The 23,179-nt window shown below is 41.8% G+C and overlaps 1 protein-coding gene across 1 annotated transcript; it reads left to right on the top strand.

The window, feature by feature from the left end:
• Positions 1 to 4,415: 4,415 nt before the first annotated feature.
• On the top strand, positions 4,416 to 22,044 carry scn4bb (sodium channel, voltage-gated, type IV, beta b). Its single transcript, XM_056232558.1, has 5 exons — positions 4,416 to 4,716; positions 18,539 to 18,702; positions 20,612 to 20,834; positions 20,978 to 21,107; positions 21,428 to 22,044. The coding sequence occupies exons 1-5, from the start codon at positions 4,626 to 4,628 to the stop codon at positions 21,510 to 21,512; spliced, it is 693 nt and encodes a 230-aa protein (XP_056088533.1). The 5' UTR covers positions 4,416 to 4,625; the 3' UTR covers positions 21,513 to 22,044.
• The last annotated feature ends 1,135 nt before the right edge of the window (positions 22,045 to 23,179 follow it).

The following is a 23,179-nucleotide window of genomic DNA, read 5'->3' as shown; positions in this document are numbered from 1 at the left end:
AAAAACAGCGAAAAAAATGTTTTTCAAGAAAAATGTATCTCGTAATTCTGAGATAATTAACTCGTTAATTCAGAAAAACAGAGTCGATTTTTTTTCCTCAAGTGAATGCAAAACGCTTCCGTAGAATATTGATTATTTAATTTTTAATAATGAAAACATGTGTTTGAAACGTTTTGAATTGAAATATTCACAGTTTAAATATTCAACCATGCTGAATTTCAGCCCACAAAAATGCAAGCCCTAAAAATACAATGCATTAAAATGCAAGCATGGTTAATGCAATGCCTATTTTTTTCAAGTAGTGCAATTCAGCAGGCTTTTTGGCATTATTTTACTTCCATATACTATCTATTTCATATGCAAAAATGTCAGCCAATCACAGCAGTGGGCGTTCGTTTACAATGAAGTCTCTCTGCAGACCCGCCCCTTCAAACAGCGTTCAAATCAGAGGCTAAAATCAAGGGGTGGGAAAAATGCCTTTCTAAATTATGAAATGTTTGATGTAAAATTCATAGCCTACTAAGGGCACCCCAGGAAACATTATAAAATAATCCAGTTCATGAACCCTTTAAACTTTTATAGCGGTAAATGAGAGACTACTTTAAATACTTATGTGTTCCAATTTGATAATATAGCAAAAGAAAAACTCCACAATAGTGTTTTAAACAACTTTCAAAAAGAGGGAACAAAATAAAGAGAGATTGATAAAGGCAGTCAGAAGAGAGAAAGATGTCGATTTTTCCCATCACTCCCAGCTGTATTAGAAACACCCTCACAGCTGCAGTGTTAACTAATCTTTTTTGTAATTTGATGCAATAATATAATACTAAGTATAGTGTTATAAATGAGCATAATTTTTTTTTTTATTAAAATTTTGACCTCATGGCTTGGTTTTTGCTCTTATATGTGTGAGATGTGTGCCTATCCAAATCATACCCATTCAAGTAAATGTGCCACTTGAAGTGTAGCATCTACAAGCGAAGTTGGAATGCTCTACGAATACTTTTGCAAGACACTGTATATACAAAGTTCTGTCATGAAACTCAAGATGGAGCAGGCTGAAAGGTCCTTAACTTAATCTGCTTGCAATAACGCCATTCTCTATAGGGCACAGCTGATTGGTTCCTACTGTAAAAATCAATGAGCTCGCTGCTAAACCTTCAAATACTTGTTTAACCTTTGCTATAATAGCAGTGCAGCACTCTTTCAGAAACCCTCCACCTTCCCCAGCTCCACCTGTATAGATCTGCTACTGCCTACGGGTAATTCATGTATGCTATATTGCATAGCAGCAGCATGCATGTCTTGCTCATAAAGCAGCATGCCATGTGTGTACTGGCAGTAGCAAGTCCCGTACTTGCTCAAAGCAGCAGCTTAGCAGATTCGTTCCACCAAGACCAAACATATCAACATTGTCATATCCAATATCATGCCAAACAATCAGAGAGTTGATCATGACAGAACTACTTTTATGTTCCATGTCGTAAGGGGGAGTAAATTATGACAGATTTTCTTTTTTTCCCATTTAAACTATCCTTTCAAGAAAGATTTAGTGATGACATCTTAATGTCTTTACAGCATTTGTACCAGCCAATGCCAGATTTTTCTTGGCACAACACATCCTTGCAGAACTTGAGGATGGAGTTCACAATGTAGTGCTGCAACATCATTCTACCACTTCTCACGTCCATATAGGCAAGATGCCACCAGGTTGCTGACTGCATGGAGGGACTCAGTCAAGGGTATGTTTTGAGAAAAGATGATGACTGCATCTGAGATTGCATACTTCCCTACAAAATATCAGGCCAAAAACAGTAAGTGAAAAGCATGTCTGAATTCACAGTATTCATAAAACAGTAGGTGAAAAGTACCTGGATGACCCACTACTTCCGGCTAGATTCTGAAGTGCGGATCTAATGGACATTTTACTATCCCATGGGGGGAGAACTTTCCACGGGAGAGAAGTTGTGAATGGCAGTAAAGCAATGCCACTGATGCTGTAAGTCACATTACAATGACAACATGGTGAATGTAGTATGTCCAGATTACATACTTTATAAAATGAATACAAATATACATAATTTAATACAAATAATACAATTTTACTCTATACCTACTCAGAGAGTGTGTGATTTCAGATGTAGCTGATAAGTTTCAAGCAGAGCAGTATCTGGAGTGAGCACTGAGCTGGATAATATAGGTAAAGAGAAAAGGAGTCACAAGACAAAACTCTCAAGCAGTTTCTACTGCATCATACATTTCCCCTCCGGACCAGACAGATTCTCCCCTGCACTGGAGTTCATTTCTGGCCAATTCTCCCAGTCTTTTTGACACAGATCCGCTACACATAGTTATAGTTACGGATCTTTCTCTATTGTGTTGTTTGTTTGTTTTTTGTTTCATTTGTTGATGGAATGTGACAGCTGACAGCATGATGTTTCTCAATGTAATTGCTTAAATAAATAATTTGTTTAGAATAACCAAGAATGACTTCCATATTAGAGGGAAGATTCACCAGTAAATTCAAATGCATCTTTCTCTTCACACCTACATTTTATATATATATATATCTGCATATACAGTACACAGATTACATTACTAGGAGCCATGCCCTAGTACAGAAAGTATCCGAGTTTCAGATGACAATTGCCCTGATCCAGGAAAACCTGACACTGCTGGTGCAGCCTATCATCAATACCAGAGGGGGTGGGGTTGAGAAATGCAGAGTCATGGGAAACTCAATTCTGCTAATCTATCATAGATGTGAAGAGAGAGTGAGACATTAACACATATTCAAAGTCACAGTCACTTTGCAGGCTAACACACACTCACACATGCATGTGCAGCCTACTCATATTCATTCATTTTTCTTTCACATTTTGTGTAAGTGACGCATGTCACTCTAGTTAATAGGGGTCAAACAAACTCTCACTGCTTTGTGAGTATTAAGTGATGTGTATTCAAGCAGTTGGGGGTCCCGGAGGACCCCTCATGTTTCTTTCTGGAGCCATCCTCCCTGTTGCCTCTCTAAAACCTGCAATGCAGAAGAGACTTCGGACCCCGAATATCACCGCCTAACAACCTGAACTCACATTTACAGCTCGGAGAGAGAGAGAGAGAGAAAGGAGGGGGGAAAGGAAGGGAGGGACAGGCAGTCAGCCAAGGAGGGGAAAAGTTGAGTGTGAGCCAAATTTTAGCAGATTTTTCATAGAGGGGGAGAGGGGGGGGGGGGGGGGGGGGGGGGGGGGGTACTTCTGTTGAACAGACTAGCTGCAGTTGTCCTCAGACGTCCAGTGCTTCAATGCTCTTCAGTTCTGGTTTACCGGCTGGACTGCATGTGTGTCTCTCACAAGGTGCAACGGTGAGAGTGTGTGTATATGTGGGTGTCAGAGGGTGTTTGTGTGCGTGTCTGAGCAGTATTGGGACCAAAGCACTGCGGATTTGTGTGCAGCATATTCTGTGGACTGATGCCCTCTGCTTCTCCGAACAGGACACACAGATTTACCTGCTCAACAGAGGTAAGGCGCAGATACACACACACACACAGACACACAGACACACACACACAGACACACACACACACACACACACACACACACAGACACACACACACAGACACACACACACACACACAGACACATAAACACACACACACACACACACACAGACACACACACACACACACACACACACACACACTGACTCACAGTTGGTTTTTCATAGCTGGAAATGTGTATATATTAGCTAAGGACTTCATACACAAGTACAAAAGTTCAGTGTGTTCACACATATGCATGTGTGTGTGTGTGTATGACTGTGTAGAATTTTATTTTATTAATATTAACAAATCTACATGTCTATTGTTATTATTATTATAGAGTCAGTTTGGATCAAAGTGGACCAAATTTATAAACATACATAAATAAATGTATTAAAACTATATTATTAAAAGAATAAATTCATACATTTTATTATTTTCTTTATATATTAATTGAACAATAAATAATATTATTTTTTAATTAAAGTTATTTATTATTTTGTTACTTTTTGTGTTTTGCTAATATATTTGAATAAATATATTTAATTATGTATATTTATTAATTTCCCATGTATGCTGTAGACACTTTTATCCAAACGAACTTACAGTAAACTGCTTCAAAACTTCTTGACTTAACTGGATTTGGTCAGCTGATCTTGGTTATAACAGATATAGGGTTATAATTTATGTAGGACAAATATTTTATACAGGAATTTGTGGAGCGTTGGTATGTATGTAGCCTATTAAGTCTTGCTGCCCTCTTCTTCAAAACGTCCCTTTTTCACAGGTCAGAGGGCAACCGAACAACCAAAAAACTGAGCCAGATGGAGTTCTAGAAACTTCATCTTTCCAGCTGGGTAGAATCTTGAGCTTCCATAGCTCTGAGATCTGGACAGGCCTTTGACAGGGGGAATCTTACGTTTGTGCGCACAGATTGATCAAGTGCGCAACTGCTGAGAAGCGGACTGGTGTCTTTGCCACCCAGGCAGCATCTTGAGGAACAAAGACTTCTGGGAAACTGGACGTGAACTGCTGAGGAAGGCTGGTGGACGTGACAAAAAGAAGGGAGAAGAAAGTGAAGAGCAGGATGGAAACACAGAGCAGAGGGCATCTGAGAGGGGGAGGTTGCGCACCCTCTGAAAGAACTGCTTCCTGTCTTCTGCTCATACTTATCACTGGTAAGACTGTTTAGTTATGATTTTTGATTTAGGAAAATAAACTTTAAAAATACAACAGTCTACATGGGATAATCGTGGACATATATACAGTACTGAGGATAGAACAACACTCTCACTGACAAGAACAGGAATTCATACTGAAAACTGAGCTTGCAAACACTATGCAGCTCTAGTGTCTTAAACACAGACAGACACAGATCCAGCCCCAAATGTTGCATTGCAGGGAAGCTGTTGAATAAAGTGTTAGTACGGTGTGAAAAGTCAGCATTAGATTAGTGGGTCAAACCACGCACAGGAAATTGTGGTCAGACTCAGAGTTATTATTTGCCCACCCTCATGTCATTCCAAATCTGATTCAATACTTTAATTCTCATCATGTTAGGATGTTAACACCACTTTATTTCACTAAGCAAATGAGTATGTACTTCAACATAAAATTTTGGCCTTCGTAAGGCTTGCGTATCACAAATTAAGCTGCAATAATATGAATTTGAATAATATGACATGGCTCTGGTTGCAAGTTCAAAATTGGTTTGTCAGTGAACGAGTGACCATCCGATTATCCATCCGAGAGCTGTGTACGGGACGTCCTGTGCTGCTCTAGACTAGAGAACATACTTTGGAAAAACACAGACTAATGCATGATAAGACTTACAGTAACTTCAGGGATTTTGTTCTTGGCTGGTAAAGGGGAGTATCACAGATCTTAACTGCTGCTGAGTTAATCACAGAATATAAAGGAGCTGCGATGAAAGGAAAGGGACTGAAGACCCACTTAAATAGGGTTTAGAATCACCTATGTCTGGAAATCATGGCGGTTTGAGGCAAAAGTCTCTTTTAAATATTTTTCATCATATGGTTTCAAAGTATCTGGTGTAGAAAATTAGCTCTAAAGAAATATTAATAATCAGTGATAACTTTGAATATTTGGATCAGTTTATAGAATTAGCTTAATGTTGTAAAATTAATATTACAATCAATTAACCTGTTTGTGCCGTGAACACTCAGAGTTAATTGTTGATTAATTCTAAGAAATGTACATTTCCGGGGTATGGAAATGTCTTTCTTACTTTACAGTACTAAGAGCAAGTAGTCAAAATCTGCATGATTAGAGACTCCAGTATATATGAGCTTGAAACACGGACAACTTTACTTGTGACATGAACAAGATTTTATTAACTAGACTAAACACTTAAACTACTCTAACATACACATACATGCATACAGTTTAAGGGAAAGAGAGCTGAAGCAGAATACAGGAAAGCAAGAAGTTATAGCATTGTTTGAAATTCAGCAGATCAACAGCCTTGAGCAAACCGTTTAATTTGAATTAAACTGTCCTGATGCAATTTGTTGAGGCTCCAGTTGATCTTTGCTGATGTTGTCTTGATGAGAGAGAACCAGTGTGAGTCAGAGGATCTTTGGTGAATGGAAAGACAAGGCCGTAGCCTGGCGCAAGCTTGGGGGTCCTTGGGGGACTTCTAGTTCAGCATCATCTTCACAACAGGATTTCAGTAAGAGACTAAGAGGCGTGATCTTGTGATCAGTGATTTTTAAACCGTGAAGAAGTCACACCCTCTGGAGGGTTGTGAGCCAATAAGAAGTTGTTCCCTTTGGAGGGAATTTCTTTACGACCTTTTGTTCAAGCAGGCCTTTGAGCATGTCATTTGATTGGGTGTTTAACAAAAGAATCTTCAACATTCTTATAATACTAATGCGTCACAAAGTTAGTAAAATGTAATGTAAATTAACAAATGGGGGACGAAGATTGGAGTTTATAGAGACTAAACATGCTACACATGATTTTGGTTAACCATAGTATGCAAGTCTGAAACATTAATCCAAAAGAGTTGAATGAATGCATAGGCCAAACTAACCTGGCCCTAGCCAGATGAATTTCGCTCCGCCTAGCTTTACTCATCCATCTGGAACCGATCCATTGAAATGGCGTTTCAGAAGGCTGGGCCTTATCAAAAATCCTTGCATATGATTGGATAAGCCACTTGTCTGTCATCTTTATCGACGTGCTATTTCAACCACTCACACCGAAGCCAACCCGTGACGCTGATGTTCTTTTAATGAAACAATATTAGGTAGATTGGACAACACGGATGAAATAGCAGCATCAATGTTAACGCTTGCTTCCTCGATGCTAGCCGCCATTGTTGTCTGAATCAAAACAGTCTCACGGTCGCTTCTCCACTACGTCACATCTATGAAACTCCCGCCCTGCGTCCTGATTGGCTAAACCATAAAGTTGGTTGGAGAAATCACTCTCAATGGAAGAGGTTCCAGATGGATGTGAGTGAAGCTAGGCGGAGCGAAATTCATCTGGCTAGGGCCAGGTTAAGGCCAAACCACATTAAAGGAAAATCATGAGATGGGAAAATTAGATACATGTTTATACATTTCTCAAGTGGTTATATATAGAATATATAGGATTAAAAGGGTTTATTTCTCCTTCTCAGCGAGAATTAAGTGAGAGTCACAACTCTCTGCAAATTCCTTTTGGGGTCGTAAAAAGTCTTATCAGTCTTAATGTGTCCTGTAACAGGACACTGGGTTCTGCCAGTGTGTTAGCTTCTTTGGGATGTTAGTTTTGGGGGAAGTTTCATAGACCTTTGTTGGGAGAGTGAGTTTGCTGGATTATTAATTAAATATAATGAATAATTTGTGTGTCTGATTGGTCCAGATGCTACACTGGGCTATGTTATCCACATTCTTTTAGTAGCTCTATATTTTACTGTGAATTAAAATATTCTTATTTATGTCTCCTAAGGTATTGCGGAAGATACATTACTGAATATCATCACTCAATCATTAAGTCTCATGAGACTCTTTGCTCATCAACTTTTGTGCAATAAAATGTTTCTCTGGGGTAAAGCAGCAGCTACGTTTCTGTAACGGAAGCACAATGTCTCTTACAGAGGACATGATGACAAGCATGTTGACAAAATCAACATTGAGCACACAGTGTTTCCAAGATCCAAGATGTGTCCTGGTTTAAAATATCTCTCATGAAAGGGTACAGTTGATTGGTAGGTCCTCTTCACTGGTCGTGTAACCTCTCCTGAAGAGTTACACGAGCACTCTTACGTCGGCTCGTGTTCGCTTTTTCACATTGCGTGCCAAGCAAACTTCTGGACACTTGTCGTCAGAGAAGTCCGGGTGTTTTTGTAAGGTAACCACAACCTGAAACATAACATACAGCATGTTAAAATACATTTATAGTTACAGTTATATACATTACATGTATATGTTAGATTTCCAGTATCCAGACACAAAGTTTCACTGTTAGCTTGCAAAATTGCATTCACAAACTGATCCTCACAATGAAACAAGCAAGCATGCAATAATTCACTAATTTAATTGTGCCTCTTATCCGTTTCTTGAGGAATTAAGTGAACCATACTAATTAAGCATTTGTCCGTATAACAGTCCTATTTCACTTTACTTATTTTTTTCAAGTCAATCGGTTTGCATGCTTTTTTTAAAGTATAAGTTTAACTAATTCGATTTTACAGTGCCATTCAGAACACAGCTGATTATGGACTTTGAATATGTCAGCATATGGTTTAGCAAGGTTCATAACAGCTGTCACATTTCAGATCTGGTTCTACAGAGAAGAGACACTGTTTCATGTGCATAGCAGTTTTTAGTCTTAACTTTTTCTTTTCTTGGTGTTTACTATAAATCTTTAATTAGAGTTCTAGTAACTAAAAAAGAACTGTAGAGAGTACTTGATAATTTACTTTAGATTTACTCTTGACTTGTAGCTACTCAGAATTACTGACTCCCAGAGTGCATTGCGGCATGAATAAATTATGCAATTGCTTTGTTTTACTATTTTTGTTTGTTTGTTTTATTTGCTGTATTGTGTCAGTAGCACAACAAAAAAACAGCAAATAAAATTGTTATTGTTACAATTAATAAAAATAAATAAAAATTAATTGTTACCATTGTTGTGTTTTGCATGCTGATTGTTGAAGTCTGTGTGACTTAAACATGGTCAATTGTCATGGTCAAGATATTGTCACAAATATAGAGGGACTATATCAACCCAATTAAAAGTTTAACAAGGTGTTTATGACATACGTGATAACAATGAAATGTTAAAAGATAATTTTATAACCTTTTAAAAGCAACCTATTTATTACTTCCCTTCCTTTAAGTGCTGTTGGGGATGTTTTCAGGGTATTTTTGAGTCTTAATTTGGCATAACTTTCTCTGTGTTTCAGCAAATGGAATGATTGTTGGTGACAAATCTTATTTTGACACATATTTTGGGAAAATGCTTTGAAAATTTTCAAAAACTCAACAGTACACTGTGGGCAAATTCACTACCCTTTCGTAATGTTCGTGGCTGAAAACATCCACTACTTTAAACTGCTGTAAAAATGTATCAGATAAATATTGTTTTGAAATTTTTTCACATAAATCTATTAATCAACCTCAGTCCTGATCAAAACTACTAAATGTTTAAAAAAAATCAGGATTTTAACTCTTTAATTGCCAAATTCATAAATGATGTCACTGATTTGGGGGAAAAAACACACAAAATGACTCATTTTCAATATAAAATGTGATTGTGGACTGGATTTTTTTTTTTTTTTACCTTTTATCACAGTCTTGGACATGTCAAAGATTAGAAACAACATTGGTTCTGATGCATTTTTAGTTTTTGTGCAGCATCAGATTTTAACTTTTTCTCCCTCATTTACTGTTCATGGCTGTTTTTGCCCACATTTTTTGATTGCAAAGCCATGACACCATATAATCATGCATTTTTGATTGTTGGTGGTTTTCCCTGTTGGGAAGAGGTAAAATTTGTCATTTTTACTGTTGATAACCAGGTGGCAACATTAACCCTTTAGATAGGCCTGTGCAAAAAAAAAGCTTAGTTTCTGGCTTTTACATGGAGTTATATGGAGTATAATAGCATATTAAAGTGTGTGTGTGTGTGTGTGTGTGTGTGTGTGTGTGAGAGAGAGTGTGTGTGAGAACTCACCTTGATGCGTCTGAGAATATCAAAATATGCACCTCAGCTCAGAACTACATGGAGTAAACAAAAACAAAGTAAGTGTATTTATGCATCTGCTGCCTTTTTGATCGTGAGAAATGCAGACTAAACAAAAACAAAGCAAGTGGATTTAAACACTTGCATGCAAGCCTGCTGGTCATTTGATGGTGAGAAGAGCAGCAAGCAAAGAGGATTCGGAGGATCCTGGATCTGGGTGGATTGGGAGAAACGGCGAAGTGTGGTTTTCCACCAACGGGGAGACAACTCCCTTCCTTGTGACTCCAGGGCCGACGCGCTATGCCATCGCAAGGGTCCAGAACATGGATTCTGTGTTCAATCTGTTTTTTACGGAGAAGATGATTGACCTCATTGTCAGCATGACCAACCTCCATGGGCACCGCACAATGAGAAACTGGACGGGTGTGGACTCCACAGATCTCCGTGCCTACATGGGGCTACTGATTTTGGCAGGCGTCTACAGGTCCAGAGGGGAGTCCACACGTTGCCTGTGGGATGATCGCAGTGGTCGTGCGCTTTTTAGAGCCACCATGTCCCTCTCAAGATTCTCTCAATCCACCCAGATCCAGGATCCTCCGAATCCTCCTCGCCTTCAGTGGAAGCAAGAGAGGATGATGAGGGTGCCACATCCAAATCAGGATCTGACTCTCCTGAGTCTGTGGTGTCAGAGGGAGAAGACAATACATTCTGCAGCTCGCTGGAGGGGTCAGGCTGCATAATCATCTCTAAAACTTCACTACTAAAGCCCTTTCTCATGTTGCTTGCTGCTCTTCTCACCATCAAATGACCAGCAGGCTTGCATGCAAGCATTTAAATACACTTACTTTGTTTTTGTTTACTCCATGTAGTTCTGAGAGATGAGGTGCATATTTTGATTTTCTCAGAAGCATCAAGGTGAGTTCTCACTCTCTCTCTCTCTCTCACACACACACACACACACACACACACACACACACACACACACACACACACACACACACACACACACACACACACACACACACACACACACTTTAATATGCAATATGCTATTATACTCCATATAACTCCATGTAAAAGCCAGAAACTAAGCTTTTTTTTGCACAGGCCTATCTAAAGGGTTAATGGTGCCACCTGGTTATCAACAGTAAAAATGACAAATTTTACCTCTTCCCAACAGGGAAAACCACCAACAATCAAAAATGCATGATTATATGGTGTCATGGCTTTGCAATCAAAAAATGTGGTTATAATGGAAGTCAATGGGGCAAAAACAGCCATGAACAGTAAATGAGGGAGAAAAAGTTAAAATCTGATGCTGCACAAAAAACGTACTCGGTTACTAACGTAACCTCGGTTCTCTCTAGAGGGGGAACGAGTACTGCGTAATATCTTACGCTATGGGGAAAACCTCTTTTCCACGAGATATTGAAGCCAAAAATTATCCTTAATTTTGAATTAATGTAAAACGCTGTGCAGCAGCATGCAGACATAGGCAGGACGGCTCGCGCGCCTATTGGCTGCCCTGGTGCAACAGCAGCAGCCTATCGAGAGAGGCGCTGCGTGACACCATATCCAATGGGGGCATTTCGCGCCCATTTCGTCACGTCCCGCCAGAAAGGGCGTGGTCTCGCCCTATAAATATAGCTCGATAAGGCTGGTACACTGGTTTTCATTGCCGAAGCGAACCAGAGCTGTGTATGCACCGCAAGATACGCAGTACTCGTTCCCTCTCTAGAGAGAACCGAGGTTACGTTAGTAACCGAGTACGTTCTCTTACGAGAGTATCTCTCGTACTGCGTAATATCTTACGCTATGGGGAACACAATGCAAGACGCCGTGCGTACTGGGATCCGACACCAAAGTCCCAAGGGCAGTAGCCCGGGTCTCATGTAGTGCATAATCACCATAGACTCACAGAGAGTCGGAGAAGAGAGGCTGCAAGCACCATTCCCCATGAAATAGCATCCTACAGGAGCTAGTTATGTTAACAGTGTTTCACACAGACAGGGTGAACGTGTTCAGCCTGAACTGGGTAACAGTACGGGTTATTCAACACCCATGGAGCTGTTTTATCGCTCAGTGAGCGATGCACAAGCAAAACTCAGCATCTGGGCCGGTACAGCGGGGCAGATAGCACTGAATTCTATACCGACAGAAGCTTGGCTTGTAAGGCGGGAACCTCTAGGTTATAAAACCTTATAAATGTAGACGGCGAGGCCCAGCCCACGGCCGTACAGATATCTTACAAGGTAACCCCACTATACCACGCCCACGACGAGGCCACGCCTCTCGCGGAGTGCGCTCTGACACCCAAAGGACACTGCAGGCCCTTAGAAGTGTAAGCCAGTGCTATGGCGTCGACTATCCATCTGGATAGGCTCTGTTTTGATGCGGCCAGTCCCTTGGAGCGTCCGCCAAACAAAACGAAGAGCTGCTCGGTCTGTCTGAAGACAGACGAGCGGGACACATAAGCTCTCAGTGCCCTGACAGGGCAAAGGAGACTCGCATCCTCCTCCTCATCATGAACCGAGAGAGCGCACAGGGAAATAACCTGGGCCCTGAACGGTGTGTTGAGGGATTTGGGCACGTACCCGTGCCTTGGTTTGAGTATGACTTTTGAGTCATTAGGCCCAAACTCCATACATGACGCTCTTACTGAAAGCGCTTGTAAGTCCCCTATGCGCTTCACTGAAGCGAGAGCCAAAAGAAACACCGTTTTGAAAGACAGATGCTTCATGTCTGACAAATGGATTGGCTCGAACGGGGCACCTTTCATGGCTTCCAAAACCGTAGAAAGGTCCCACACCGGGACTGAAGGAGGTCTGGGAGGGTTCAGCCTCCGAGCTCCCTTAAGGAATTGCACGACAAGGTCGTTTTTCCCCAGTGACTGGCCAGACACAGGTTTTGTAAACGTTGCTATGGCCGCCACGTACACTTTGAGCGTGGATGGGGTCCTGCCCTTATCCAGCAGCTCTTGAAGGAAGGAGAGTATTTCCGTGACCCCGCAGTCTACGGGTGAAAAGCCCTGAGCTTGACACCAGGCAGAGAACACAGACCACTTCGAGGAGTAGAGCCGTCTAGTAGACGGGGCTCTCGCCTGCGTGATCTTGTTTAACACTCCCTCCAGGAGGTTAGCGGGTACCCGTTGATGGCCCATGCATGTAGGGACCATAGTTGCGGGCGAGGATGCCAAATCGAGCCCTTGGCCTGAGAGAGGAGGTCTTTCCTCAACGGTATTGGCCACGGGGCAGTGCTGGTCAGCCACATCAGGACTGGGAACCAAGTCTGGTTTGTCCAGAGCGGAGCCACAAGCAGCACTGGGCATCCGTTTTCCCTGATTCGTTCCAGCACTTGAGGCAGGAGCGAGACGGGGGGAAAAGCATAGAGGGGACAGCGAGGCCAGACGTGGGCCAGCCTGCCTTGCTCTTGGAGAAATATTTCGGACAGTGAGCGTTTTCGTGGGACGCGAACAGGTCCACCTGCGCTCTGCCGAACGTTTTCCACAGCAGTTGGATCGTCTTGCGGGTGCAGCGACCATTCCCCTGCTGGGACATTGTTTCTGGACAGTCTGTCTGGTCCCACATTCAGGTGACCAGGCACATGCGCTGCTCTCAGCGAGAGCAGGTTGTGCTGAGCCCAGACCAGAAGGCGTTCCGTCAACCTGGAAAGGTTTCGGGACCTGACGCCGCCCTGGCGATTTATGTGTGCCACCACTGACATGTTGTCCGACCGGACCAGGACGTGGTGACCTTTTATCTGGGGACAGAAGCACCGTAGCGCTTTGTCGACTGCTATCATTTCCAAGCAGTTTATGTGAAGGAGCCTTTCCCGTTCTGACCACAGGCCAGCGAACGGTCTGCCCTTGAGCAGCGCTCCCCATCCCGAGGTGGAGGTGTCCGTAGACACCACCTGCACACTCGAGGCGGTCCCCAGACTCACACCTGACTGACACCAGTCGGTTACTTTCCAAGGTTTCAGAGCTGAAAACGCACTTTAGATCGACCCTGAGGCGAAACAGACCAGCGGTCCGTGCCCAGGGCGGAACTCGCGCTTTCAGCCACATCTGCAGTGGGCGCATGTGAAGCAGGCCCAGCTGGAGCACAGAGGCTGCTGAGGCCATCAGGCCCAGCATTTTCTGAAACCTTTTGAGCGGGACTATAGAGCCGTGGCGGAAGGATTTCGCGACGCGCTGAATGTCTAGTCCGCGCTCCGATGACAGGCGTGCTGTCATGGATCGCGAGTCCAGCACTGTACCCAGAAAGAAATTTTCTGACTGGGGGACAGTGAGCTCTTCGCCCGATTGACTGTGAGGCCCAGATTCTCGAGGTGCTCGAGTAATGTGGCCCTGTGTTCTATGAGCTCTGAGTGAGATCGAGCTAGAATCAGCCAATCGTCCAAGTAGTTCAAAACTCGCATGCCCCGGAGTCTCAGGGGTGCGAGAACCGCGTCCATGCACTTCGTGAATGTACGGGGTGCTGGGGACAGGCCGAACGGCAGGACTGTGTATTGATATGCCTGGCCCTCAAAGGCGAATCTCAAGAATCACCTGTGATGGGACGCTATTTGTATCTGGAAATAGGCGTCTTTCAGATCTATTGACATAAACCAGTCCTCTTGGCAAACTTGCGCGAGGATTTTCCTGGTTGTAAGCATTCTGAACTGGTGCTTCACAAGCGCTCTGTTCAGCTGTCGCAGATCTAAAATGGGTCTGAGACCTCCATCTTTTTTCGGTACCAGAAAATATCTGCTGTGTAGGCCCCCTTTGCTCTGAGCTTGAGATAAAGGTTCTATAGCACCTTTGCTCAGTAGTTTCGCTATCTCGGCTCGAAGTAGATGAAATACTTCGTTTTTCACTGTCGTCTCGACGTGCGCCGTATAACGGCGGGGACGTCGAACGAACTGTAGCGAATAGCCTCTTTTTATAGTGTTCAGCACCCATTCTGATACCCCAGGAAGCTGTGCCCACACTTTCGCGTGAATAGCTAGCGGTAGAATGAGATCTGGGCTCTGGCCGTGACATAGTGACGACAAGGGAGCTCCGGCGTGCTGTAACGCAGACACTGTGTTTACAGTGTGTGAGGCGGGGGGCGCGCCGATCGCGGCGGGCAGCCTGGCCGCGCTCAAAACCCTTATAGCAGTTTGCTGAGGGAGAGAGAGCGGGGCGAGCCCCGTGGGGCTTAACATGTCTGTGAGTGAATGTGGGCGCAGGACAGCGGGCACATTTACTGCACTGAAAAACACCGTCGGCCTGAGCTGACTGAATGCGTGTTGGTTTCGTTTTTACAGAACCCGTGGGACATGTGGTGTGTAGTGTTTGTGGGCACTGAGACGTAGGCACATTCACTACATTTAGTGCACAATCGACATGAGGCCATTTTGTTTGTGCGAGCCCTGCATTTTTGCGGGCTGTGTTTGTGTGTAGAAATGAGCCCTGGGTTGTGGGCATTTTTATTACACTCATAACACCATCGGCTGTGGCCGGAATACCAGAAAATACACCGTTTATGTGATTTATCTGGGTCGCCGTGGGAACAGCATTTGTGTGCAGGCAAGCGGGCATGGTACTGGCTTGCTTACTGCAAAATACACTGGAACAGTCACATTTTCTGGAACTGAACGAGCGAAAATTTCAGTGGAAGTCTGGCCGCGGCAAGACTGAAACACCGTCGATTTCCTAGGAGGCTAGGAAGACTTGTGTTGGTTTCGTTTTACAGAAACTGTGGTAGTGTTTGTGGGCACTGGGTTGTGGGCACATTCACTACATTTAATGCACAATTGACATGCGTCGATTTCATTTGTGCAAGCCCTGTACCGTGGCGGGCTGTGTTTGTGTGTAGAAATGAACACTGGGCTGTGAGCATTTTATTACACTTATAACACCATCGGCTGTGGCCGGAAAACCAGAAATACAATGATTACATGATTTTTCTGGGTCGCCGTGGAAACGGCCTTTATGTGCAGGCAAGCGGGCCGTGGTACCAGCTTGTTTACTGCAAAATACACTGGAACAGTCGCATTTTCTGGAACTGAACGAGCGAAAAGTTTCGGTAGAAGTCTGGCCGCGGCGAGACTAAATTTTTATCTGCTGCGAGAGCCGGGATCGAACACGGGTCTCTCGCGCAAAGGCTTCGGGTTCCGCCACTGAGCCACAGGGAGAACTACATTAGTGCAAGCAGATAAGAGAGTGTCATCATAGTTTTGTGTGTGTCGGCGTTTGTATGCAGGTGTGCGTGTTATACAACAGGCTCATTGCTGCAATAATGACATTTTCAACCGCTCAAACTAGGAGCTGAGAAATGTTTGAGAAATGGAGATTAGTCCGGCCTCGGCGGGGACTAAAACACACTCTTTTCTCATTTTGCCGGTGACGCACGCCCATGGGGGGCGGGGTAGATTTCTTATAACGTAAAGAAAGCTAGCCGCGGTTTTAGCTCGCGGTCTTGATGCTGGCCCGTTTCCCTGACGACTCGCGGACAGAAGGGGGAGGTCCACAGAGCTCGCCCAGTCCTCACTGTCCGACGCCAGGATAGAGCAGCAGGTCTCCTCTACAGATGCAGCTATCTCGTCGTCATTAATGGCGGAAGCGGCGGCCGTTATCCGTCAGTGAGCGACTCGAGTGAAGCTGGTGAAGCTGGCAGGCGAACCGGCGAGCTTTCACGGGCTGGAGAAGGCTCGGGGACCCGCTGAGTACGGCACTTTTTTACGGCGCGGCACTGCAGCGGGTGGAAGTGCAGTCTCGCTGAAGGATGCCAGGCGAGTCCTCAGAGTCACCGTAGGCAATAGCTCGCAGTGAGGGCAGCCGCCGTCGGCGAGCGCGAGAGCTGCATGATCCTCTCACAGGCAGGAAACACATCACATGGCGGTCCCCGTCGCTGAATGTGGCTCGGCACGAGCCACAGGAGGATGGCATCTTTACAAAGACGCGGCTCTTTTAGATGATAGAAGTGTGAGTCGCGGGGCGAGCACACACACACACACACATACACACAGAGCAGAGTAAAGGATATATAGTACGCCGGAAAGCGCAGCAGGTACGGCAGTTGAAGGCGGCGAGGCCAGCGACTCCAGAAGCTCGTACCGCTGAAAGGCTTGCGTCGACGGCGCGGCTTCTCACTCCGGATCCAGCGATGCGAGAGGCTTCGCTGAAGAGATGAAAATCAGTGTACCAGCCTTATCGAGCTATATTTATAGGGCGAGACCACGCCCTTTCTGGCGGGACGTGACGAAATGGGCGCGAAATGCCCCCATTGGATATGGTGTCACGCAGCGCCTCTCTCGATAGGCTGCTGCTGTTGCAGCAGGGCAGCCAATAAGCGCGCGAGCCGTCCAGCCTATGTCTGCATGCTGCTGCACAGCGTTTTACATTAATTCAAAATTAAGGATAATTTTTGGCTTCAATATCTCGTGGAAAAGAGGTTTTCCCCATAGCGTAAGATATTACGCAGTACGAGAGATACTCTCGTAAGAGAACTAACAATGCATCAGAACCAATGTTGTTTCTAATCTTTGACATGTCCAAGACTGTGATAAAAGGTATAAAAAAAATCCAGTCCACAATCACATTTTATATTGAAAATAAGTCATTTTGTGTGTGTTTTCCCCCCAAATCAGTGACATCATTTATGAATTTGGCAATTAAAGAGTTCAAATCCTGATTTTTTTTTTTTTAACATTTAGTAGTTTTGATCAGGACTGAGGTTGATTAATAGCTTTATGCGAAAAAATTTGAAAACAATATTTATCTGATACATTTTTACAGCAGTTTAAAGTGGCTGTTTTCAGCCACGAACACAACGAAAGGGTAGTGAATTTGAACAATGCACAAGGGTTAAAACCAAATAACTGTGATTTCGTGTTATATCACTGAATCAGAGAAAGAGAATTACAATAATATAAATGAAGTTGTGCCCAACCAAATGGAACACGAATCACCATAATGGTGAGTTAAAACAAAAACATTTAGGAAAATCAACATCAGTTTATGAAGTCAGCTTATGTGATGTTCTCTCAAAATTTTCAGTTGTATTGACAATTCAACATTCAAGATGACTTTGGGAAATGAGTGAATTAAGATAACTGCAGAAGTGGATGAAAATGCCCCGCCTCAAAAACTTTTTTCTTTTTTCCTTGACAAAATGGCACTCAAACCAATCAATTAATCTTCACTTGGGTTTTCAGAGTAACCAAGGCATATTATGTGAATATTACAGATTATTACTATATTACAATTAAGTTAAGACATTAAGTAAAGTTAACTAAAAAGTATTAGTTAGAAGAACTGTTAGATTTTACAGTGTAGAAAACTAAACACCTTACAGAACTATTCAACTGTCCTTGTTATGTGAAGGATGTCTGTTTATCTGCAGTCTAGTACTATAGATGTTTGTCTATTTTACATAAAATAGTCTAATTAATTTTCTTTATTAATGTGTTTATGAATTTATTAGTGTTATGTACTAATTTGACTATTATTACAGTTTGGCATTGTGTTAAACATCTAGGGCTGGTAACAAGAAGGTTGTCGGGGTAAAACAATGAGATGATCTCATGATTCATGAGAAAAAACATCAGTTCAATGAAAGAATCGCCTTTGTGCATGTGAGAGAATGGTTGTAGGCTATTATACGGTATATTTATTTTATTTATACTGTATTTTAATCAGTGCACATGTCAGCTTGTCATTATAATATCTTACTGACCTTGACTAACCAGAGTTGCTTCTCTCTCTTATGGTTTTACTGACAACACAACTATGAATATTTCATTTCAGTTTCCCTTATCTGCTTTCTCTTCCTGTTTGAGGTGTGTGTTGCGTTCATGCTCTGGAGATGTCTACTGGTAAGATCCCGTTTTTGGAAGCAGTGAACGGCAGCACAGTCCTTCTGCCCTGCACCTATGCCAGCTGTATTGGGATCACTAACCTCTACTTCAAATGGGAGTTCAATGATAATGGCACCATGCAGAAGGTAGGCTAACAGATATTTTGTTCAATAATCATGGGATAGATAGCCTAGGCCTACTGTAATACTCTATTCCACTGTTAATGTATAGCATAACATCAGACACACTTGCAAATAATTGGCATAGAATAGAACAGAATAGAATTGAACATATCGCCACACAAACATAACTAAAATGTTTAATATTGGGCTACTACAACAAACTTTATTTGGAGTTTAAAAATCTGATACCCCATTGAAAATGTAATCTAATTTTAAACCTGAAAATAAAGTTTTAGGAGAAAAAAAGTATGCACTATTTGTTGCTCACTAATCAAAGTCGATTTTTGACACTGATCACGTGAACGCCTTTGTACATGTTCATACAAACGCAGCTGGCGCCATCTTGCGTCTAATCGATTGAAGTGACAAAGATCTCAGGGGACTAGTAGGCAATTACTGTTGATATTGTTGCAGTGTTCGTCTTGTGATTGTTTTATTGTAATATTGTAATTCTTAGCAGAAACTTTAAGATAATGTAGGTAAAATGATCAAATATTTCACACTCAAATCAATATGTCATGTCAACCTAGGCCTATTTATATATTTGGTAAGCAGCCGTGTAGCTAATAAGATGGAAAATGGATCGGAGCGGATTTATTTTAGCGATAATTACCTGCTGAATGTGCATCATTTACATATCTAACGCGCGTACTAATCTGTTATATATGACACAGTTACTACGTTTACATGCAGCCAATAACCCGTTCAAAACCGGAATATTAGCAATAACCCGGTCGCGCACGGCCATGTAAACACCTGCAAAAACCCGAATATGCTCATATCCCGGATTTTAAAAACCGGGATATGATACCTGGGGTACCCCTTTTCTAACCCGAATTTTGGTCATGTAAACGCGCATCGGCATATCCCCATAGTGATTTGTGTTCTGCGCATGTTCTATTCGCAAGGAATCTTGGTCTTTTGAGTAGAGGAACTTCTCAGCGCATACAAAAACCCGCGTGCAGTATACCGGAAGTAAACATGGCGAGACACAGCACAGCATACTTTTGGAGCGAGGTCAGTACCAGCACCAAAGCGCAAACAAAGGCGATCGCTATCTGCCCCAAACTATTCATTATCCGCGTGCTGCTGCTGTTGTTGTTGTCTTTGGATACAGGAAGAAGAATCGGAAATGACGCATATTGCGTCTTAAGGTTGTCCGTACATCTTGACGCTAACCGTGCGTCGCCGTTTACATCGGGATATTGCAATTCCATGTATACAGGAGAAACTCTCTCTGCTCACGCATGTAAACGGGTTATTCCTAATGTTTCAGAAACCCGAATAGTGACCTTAACCCGACCATAACCCGAAAATTGGCTGCATGTAAACGTAGTCAATGCAGCAAGGCACTTTTCACGTTGTATCCGACTTCTGTTTACTTCTAAGAACCATCCAAAATATAATTTTCAAATGAGTTACTGTCAGTGATGTAAGTTTAACATTGATTGGATGGAAATATAAATAGAAAGCCTCACTTATTCTTGAGCTGGTTTTGTATGCCTTCAAGGACACTTGAGGTGGAAATCATGGATTGACTTGATGTTGTTTCTCAGTGGCAAATTATGTGCAGCACACTGCAAGTGTCCATTCAAGTATCAAAGATCATGTATAGCCTATAGGCTAAATGGCATCGAGTCTTCAAAACATCTGTGCCTTTTCTTGCTGTAAAATCATGTTCTAACAATCAAAGTTAAGGATATTGTAAAACAGAGTAATACAATTTATAGGATATAAATGTGCACTGCATTAGAACTGACAGTGTCAAAGACAAAAATACAGTGTATGAGCCAGTGTAAGTTTAAGTGTGTAAGTGTAACTTAACATTTGCTAATTTAACATTTATAACTAAAGAGTTCTGTTTTCCAATCAGTTGGCTGATTCTGTGATTCCAACGGATCATGTGGACCCAAATAAGGTGATCATTTACCGTGAAAGGGTGGAGTATGTTGGCACCAGTAAAGGAAACAACATCTCCATACTGCTTTGGAACGTAACATTCGAGGATGCTGGCGTCTACAGCTGCTTTGGCAAAAACCCCAAAGAGAAGGGCAAGAATCACACCGCCTTTTTCACTCTATACGTAGTAGAGGAACGTAAGTGTAGCAGGGTGGGGAGAGAGGGAGTTACAGAAAGAGAATGATATATGCACGTTACATTTCAAGGTCATTATTAAAATAACTGCTTCTTTTCTCATTCTCTCTTTCTTTTTGTCTTATTCTCTGGATACTCCTCTCAGTAAGGGTGGTTGATAACACGCTCACCATTATCATTGCCTCCTGTGTTGGTGGATCCATCGCTTTTTTAATGGCCTTCATGCTGATAAAGAACTTCACTCTGTTCGTTCTCGCAAAGATTGAGGAAAAAAAGTGAGTTCATGGCAGCCTTTAGTATGTACACGTAAGAAAGACTATGAGTACCTATGCCCTTTTTAAGTATGACATTTACCAGATTTTGACCATGTCGTTGAAATTGTTTGTGCCAAATTAGCAAAAAGTAGAGACTAAACAAATAAATACTGCCTGACAATATTTTAAATAAAAAAGCTAAATTATTCATGAATTACAAAATATTTGATATGTAATATAATAATATTATATTGTTAATTATTATTAGTATTCTGTGTAAATATATGATCTAAACATGATCTCCCTCTCATTCTGTTTATTTCTTTCTTTGTCTTTTTCAGTAAGGAGTGCCTTGTCACCTCCTCAGGGATTGATAACACGGAGAACGGTCTGTCGGGCTCCAAATCTACACCAAAGAAAGCATGACAGCGTGCATCGAAACATGGTCACACATGCACGTGAAAACATGGATCAGCCATCATGCTGTGCCCTCTCTGTTCATTCGCATCCGTGTTTACAAATGCTACACTTCTGTTTTCATCATAAAGACATAGTGTTAAACAAATTGTAAAGATTTTCATTCGTAACATATCCATGGATGATATTCACATGGCTCATTTTAAGCATTTAGTTGACTCATAAACACGGTTATGAATGAAAAGAGGGGCATTATGTATTTCTGCATATATTTACATTTATTTATGCAGTTAAATATGCACCACATGCAGCCTCATGCACTTTAGTTCATTGACCCACACTGTGGGATGTATTTATTCTTATGATAGAAAAATGTAATATTTTCTTCAAACAATGCTTAAGACAGGGATAAATTTAGCTATGCTATTCATTTAGTTAATTGAACTGGACTGTAAAACTGTGAAGGGCCCCCGGCCTCACGTGTAGGTGCCTGACTAAAATAGTTAAGAAATGAGTACAAGTGAGGCAACACTTCTGAGCTACTGTTTGGGGATTAAGTTTTGTTTAGCACAAGTTTAGAGCAAAGGTCTATGGATTTTTATTGTAAATCCTTGTGTAAATACAAATCCAGTCTTGTTTGTCAAATGGCCACCAACCTAAATATATGTTGTAGAAAGATCAATTATGCAACAATTTGAAGGAAATATTTTGAGAGGACACTAGTGATTTGTATTGTTTCACTGACAGACTCTCAGAGCAGATTTAAAAAAAACTGCATGTTTTAATGCAGTACTTCTGAATAGAGAAAAAATAAATAAAAAATCAGCAGAAATCTGATTATAATAAACATGGAAGGAGGCTTATTAGTATAAAATTAAAATAGGCCTTATTGTAGCAGTCTAGAGTCCAGTTCTAAATAAAACTCATTACCGTTTTTGCTTGAAAATGAAACACAGGTGCCTGTTAATGCTTCTCTTGCCCCCTTTTGGCAAGGACGACTGAATCAATGCAGAACATTATGATGCAAAAAAAAAAAAAAAGGCTGCAAAATTGCAAAAGTCACCAAATAGTTAGTAAATACAAGCTAATGAATGATACTTGACAATCTGTAGAAATCAATATCCCCTTAGAGAAAACCCAGAATGAAACACTGAAAATGCTGCTTCAGATAATTTTCAATGCATTATAGCATGTTAAATGGCCAGACGTTTTAGGGATACATGGCTGACTATAACAGTAGAAATATTATATGTAATGCTTTTTTATTGAAATATTGAAACAAATTGTCACATACTGAACAGAATTAACATCAGCTTTGAAACTGAAAATAGCTTGGTGAATTTCCATGCAAAACAAAATATGATTACCAAAAAGGAAAAAAATATAAATATAACCTTTTAATGCAAACAGACATACTGTGAACTGTAAACCATGCAACTCACCCTATGACATCATGAAAATGCAATATTTAAAGGCAATAAACTCATCATCATACAGTCATGCAAAACAATAATGATAGTATACATGATGTAAATATAGATTTAAGTAGGCCTACCGAGACATGACTGGATATAAGTCTCGCTGGTTTTCAGAAGTTTAGCTAATAAGCATTTCAAACTTTCGCTTGAGGGATTCAGGGAGTTCAGTGGAGACCAGAAAAGGGACTGACGTCAAGC

This window comes from Rhinichthys klamathensis, unplaced genomic scaffold, assembly GCF_029890125.1.
Source record: "Rhinichthys klamathensis goyatoka isolate OS25496 unplaced genomic scaffold, OSU_Roscu_1.1 h1tg000348l_1, whole genome shotgun sequence".
NCBI classification, from domain to species: Eukaryota; Metazoa; Chordata; class Actinopteri; order Cypriniformes; family Leuciscidae; genus Rhinichthys; species Rhinichthys klamathensis.
The sequence above is the reverse complement of the archived record's forward strand: the minus strand, read 5'-3'. Positions and strand labels throughout refer to the sequence as shown.

Excerpts from the sequence above, each read along its gene's own strand:
- scn4bb (XM_056232558.1), top strand. The coding sequence starts at position 4,626 with ATGGAAACACAGAGCAGAGGGCATCTGAGAGGGGGAGGTTGCGCACCC. Across the intron at positions 4,717-18,538 it reads TCTGCTCATACTTATCACTG|GTGTGTGTTGCGTTCATGCT; the intron begins GTAAGACTGTTT and ends TTCCTGTTTGAG. Across the intron at positions 18,703-20,611 it reads ATAATGGCACCATGCAGAAG|TTGGCTGATTCTGTGATTCC; the intron begins GTAGGCTAACAG and ends TTTTCCAATCAG.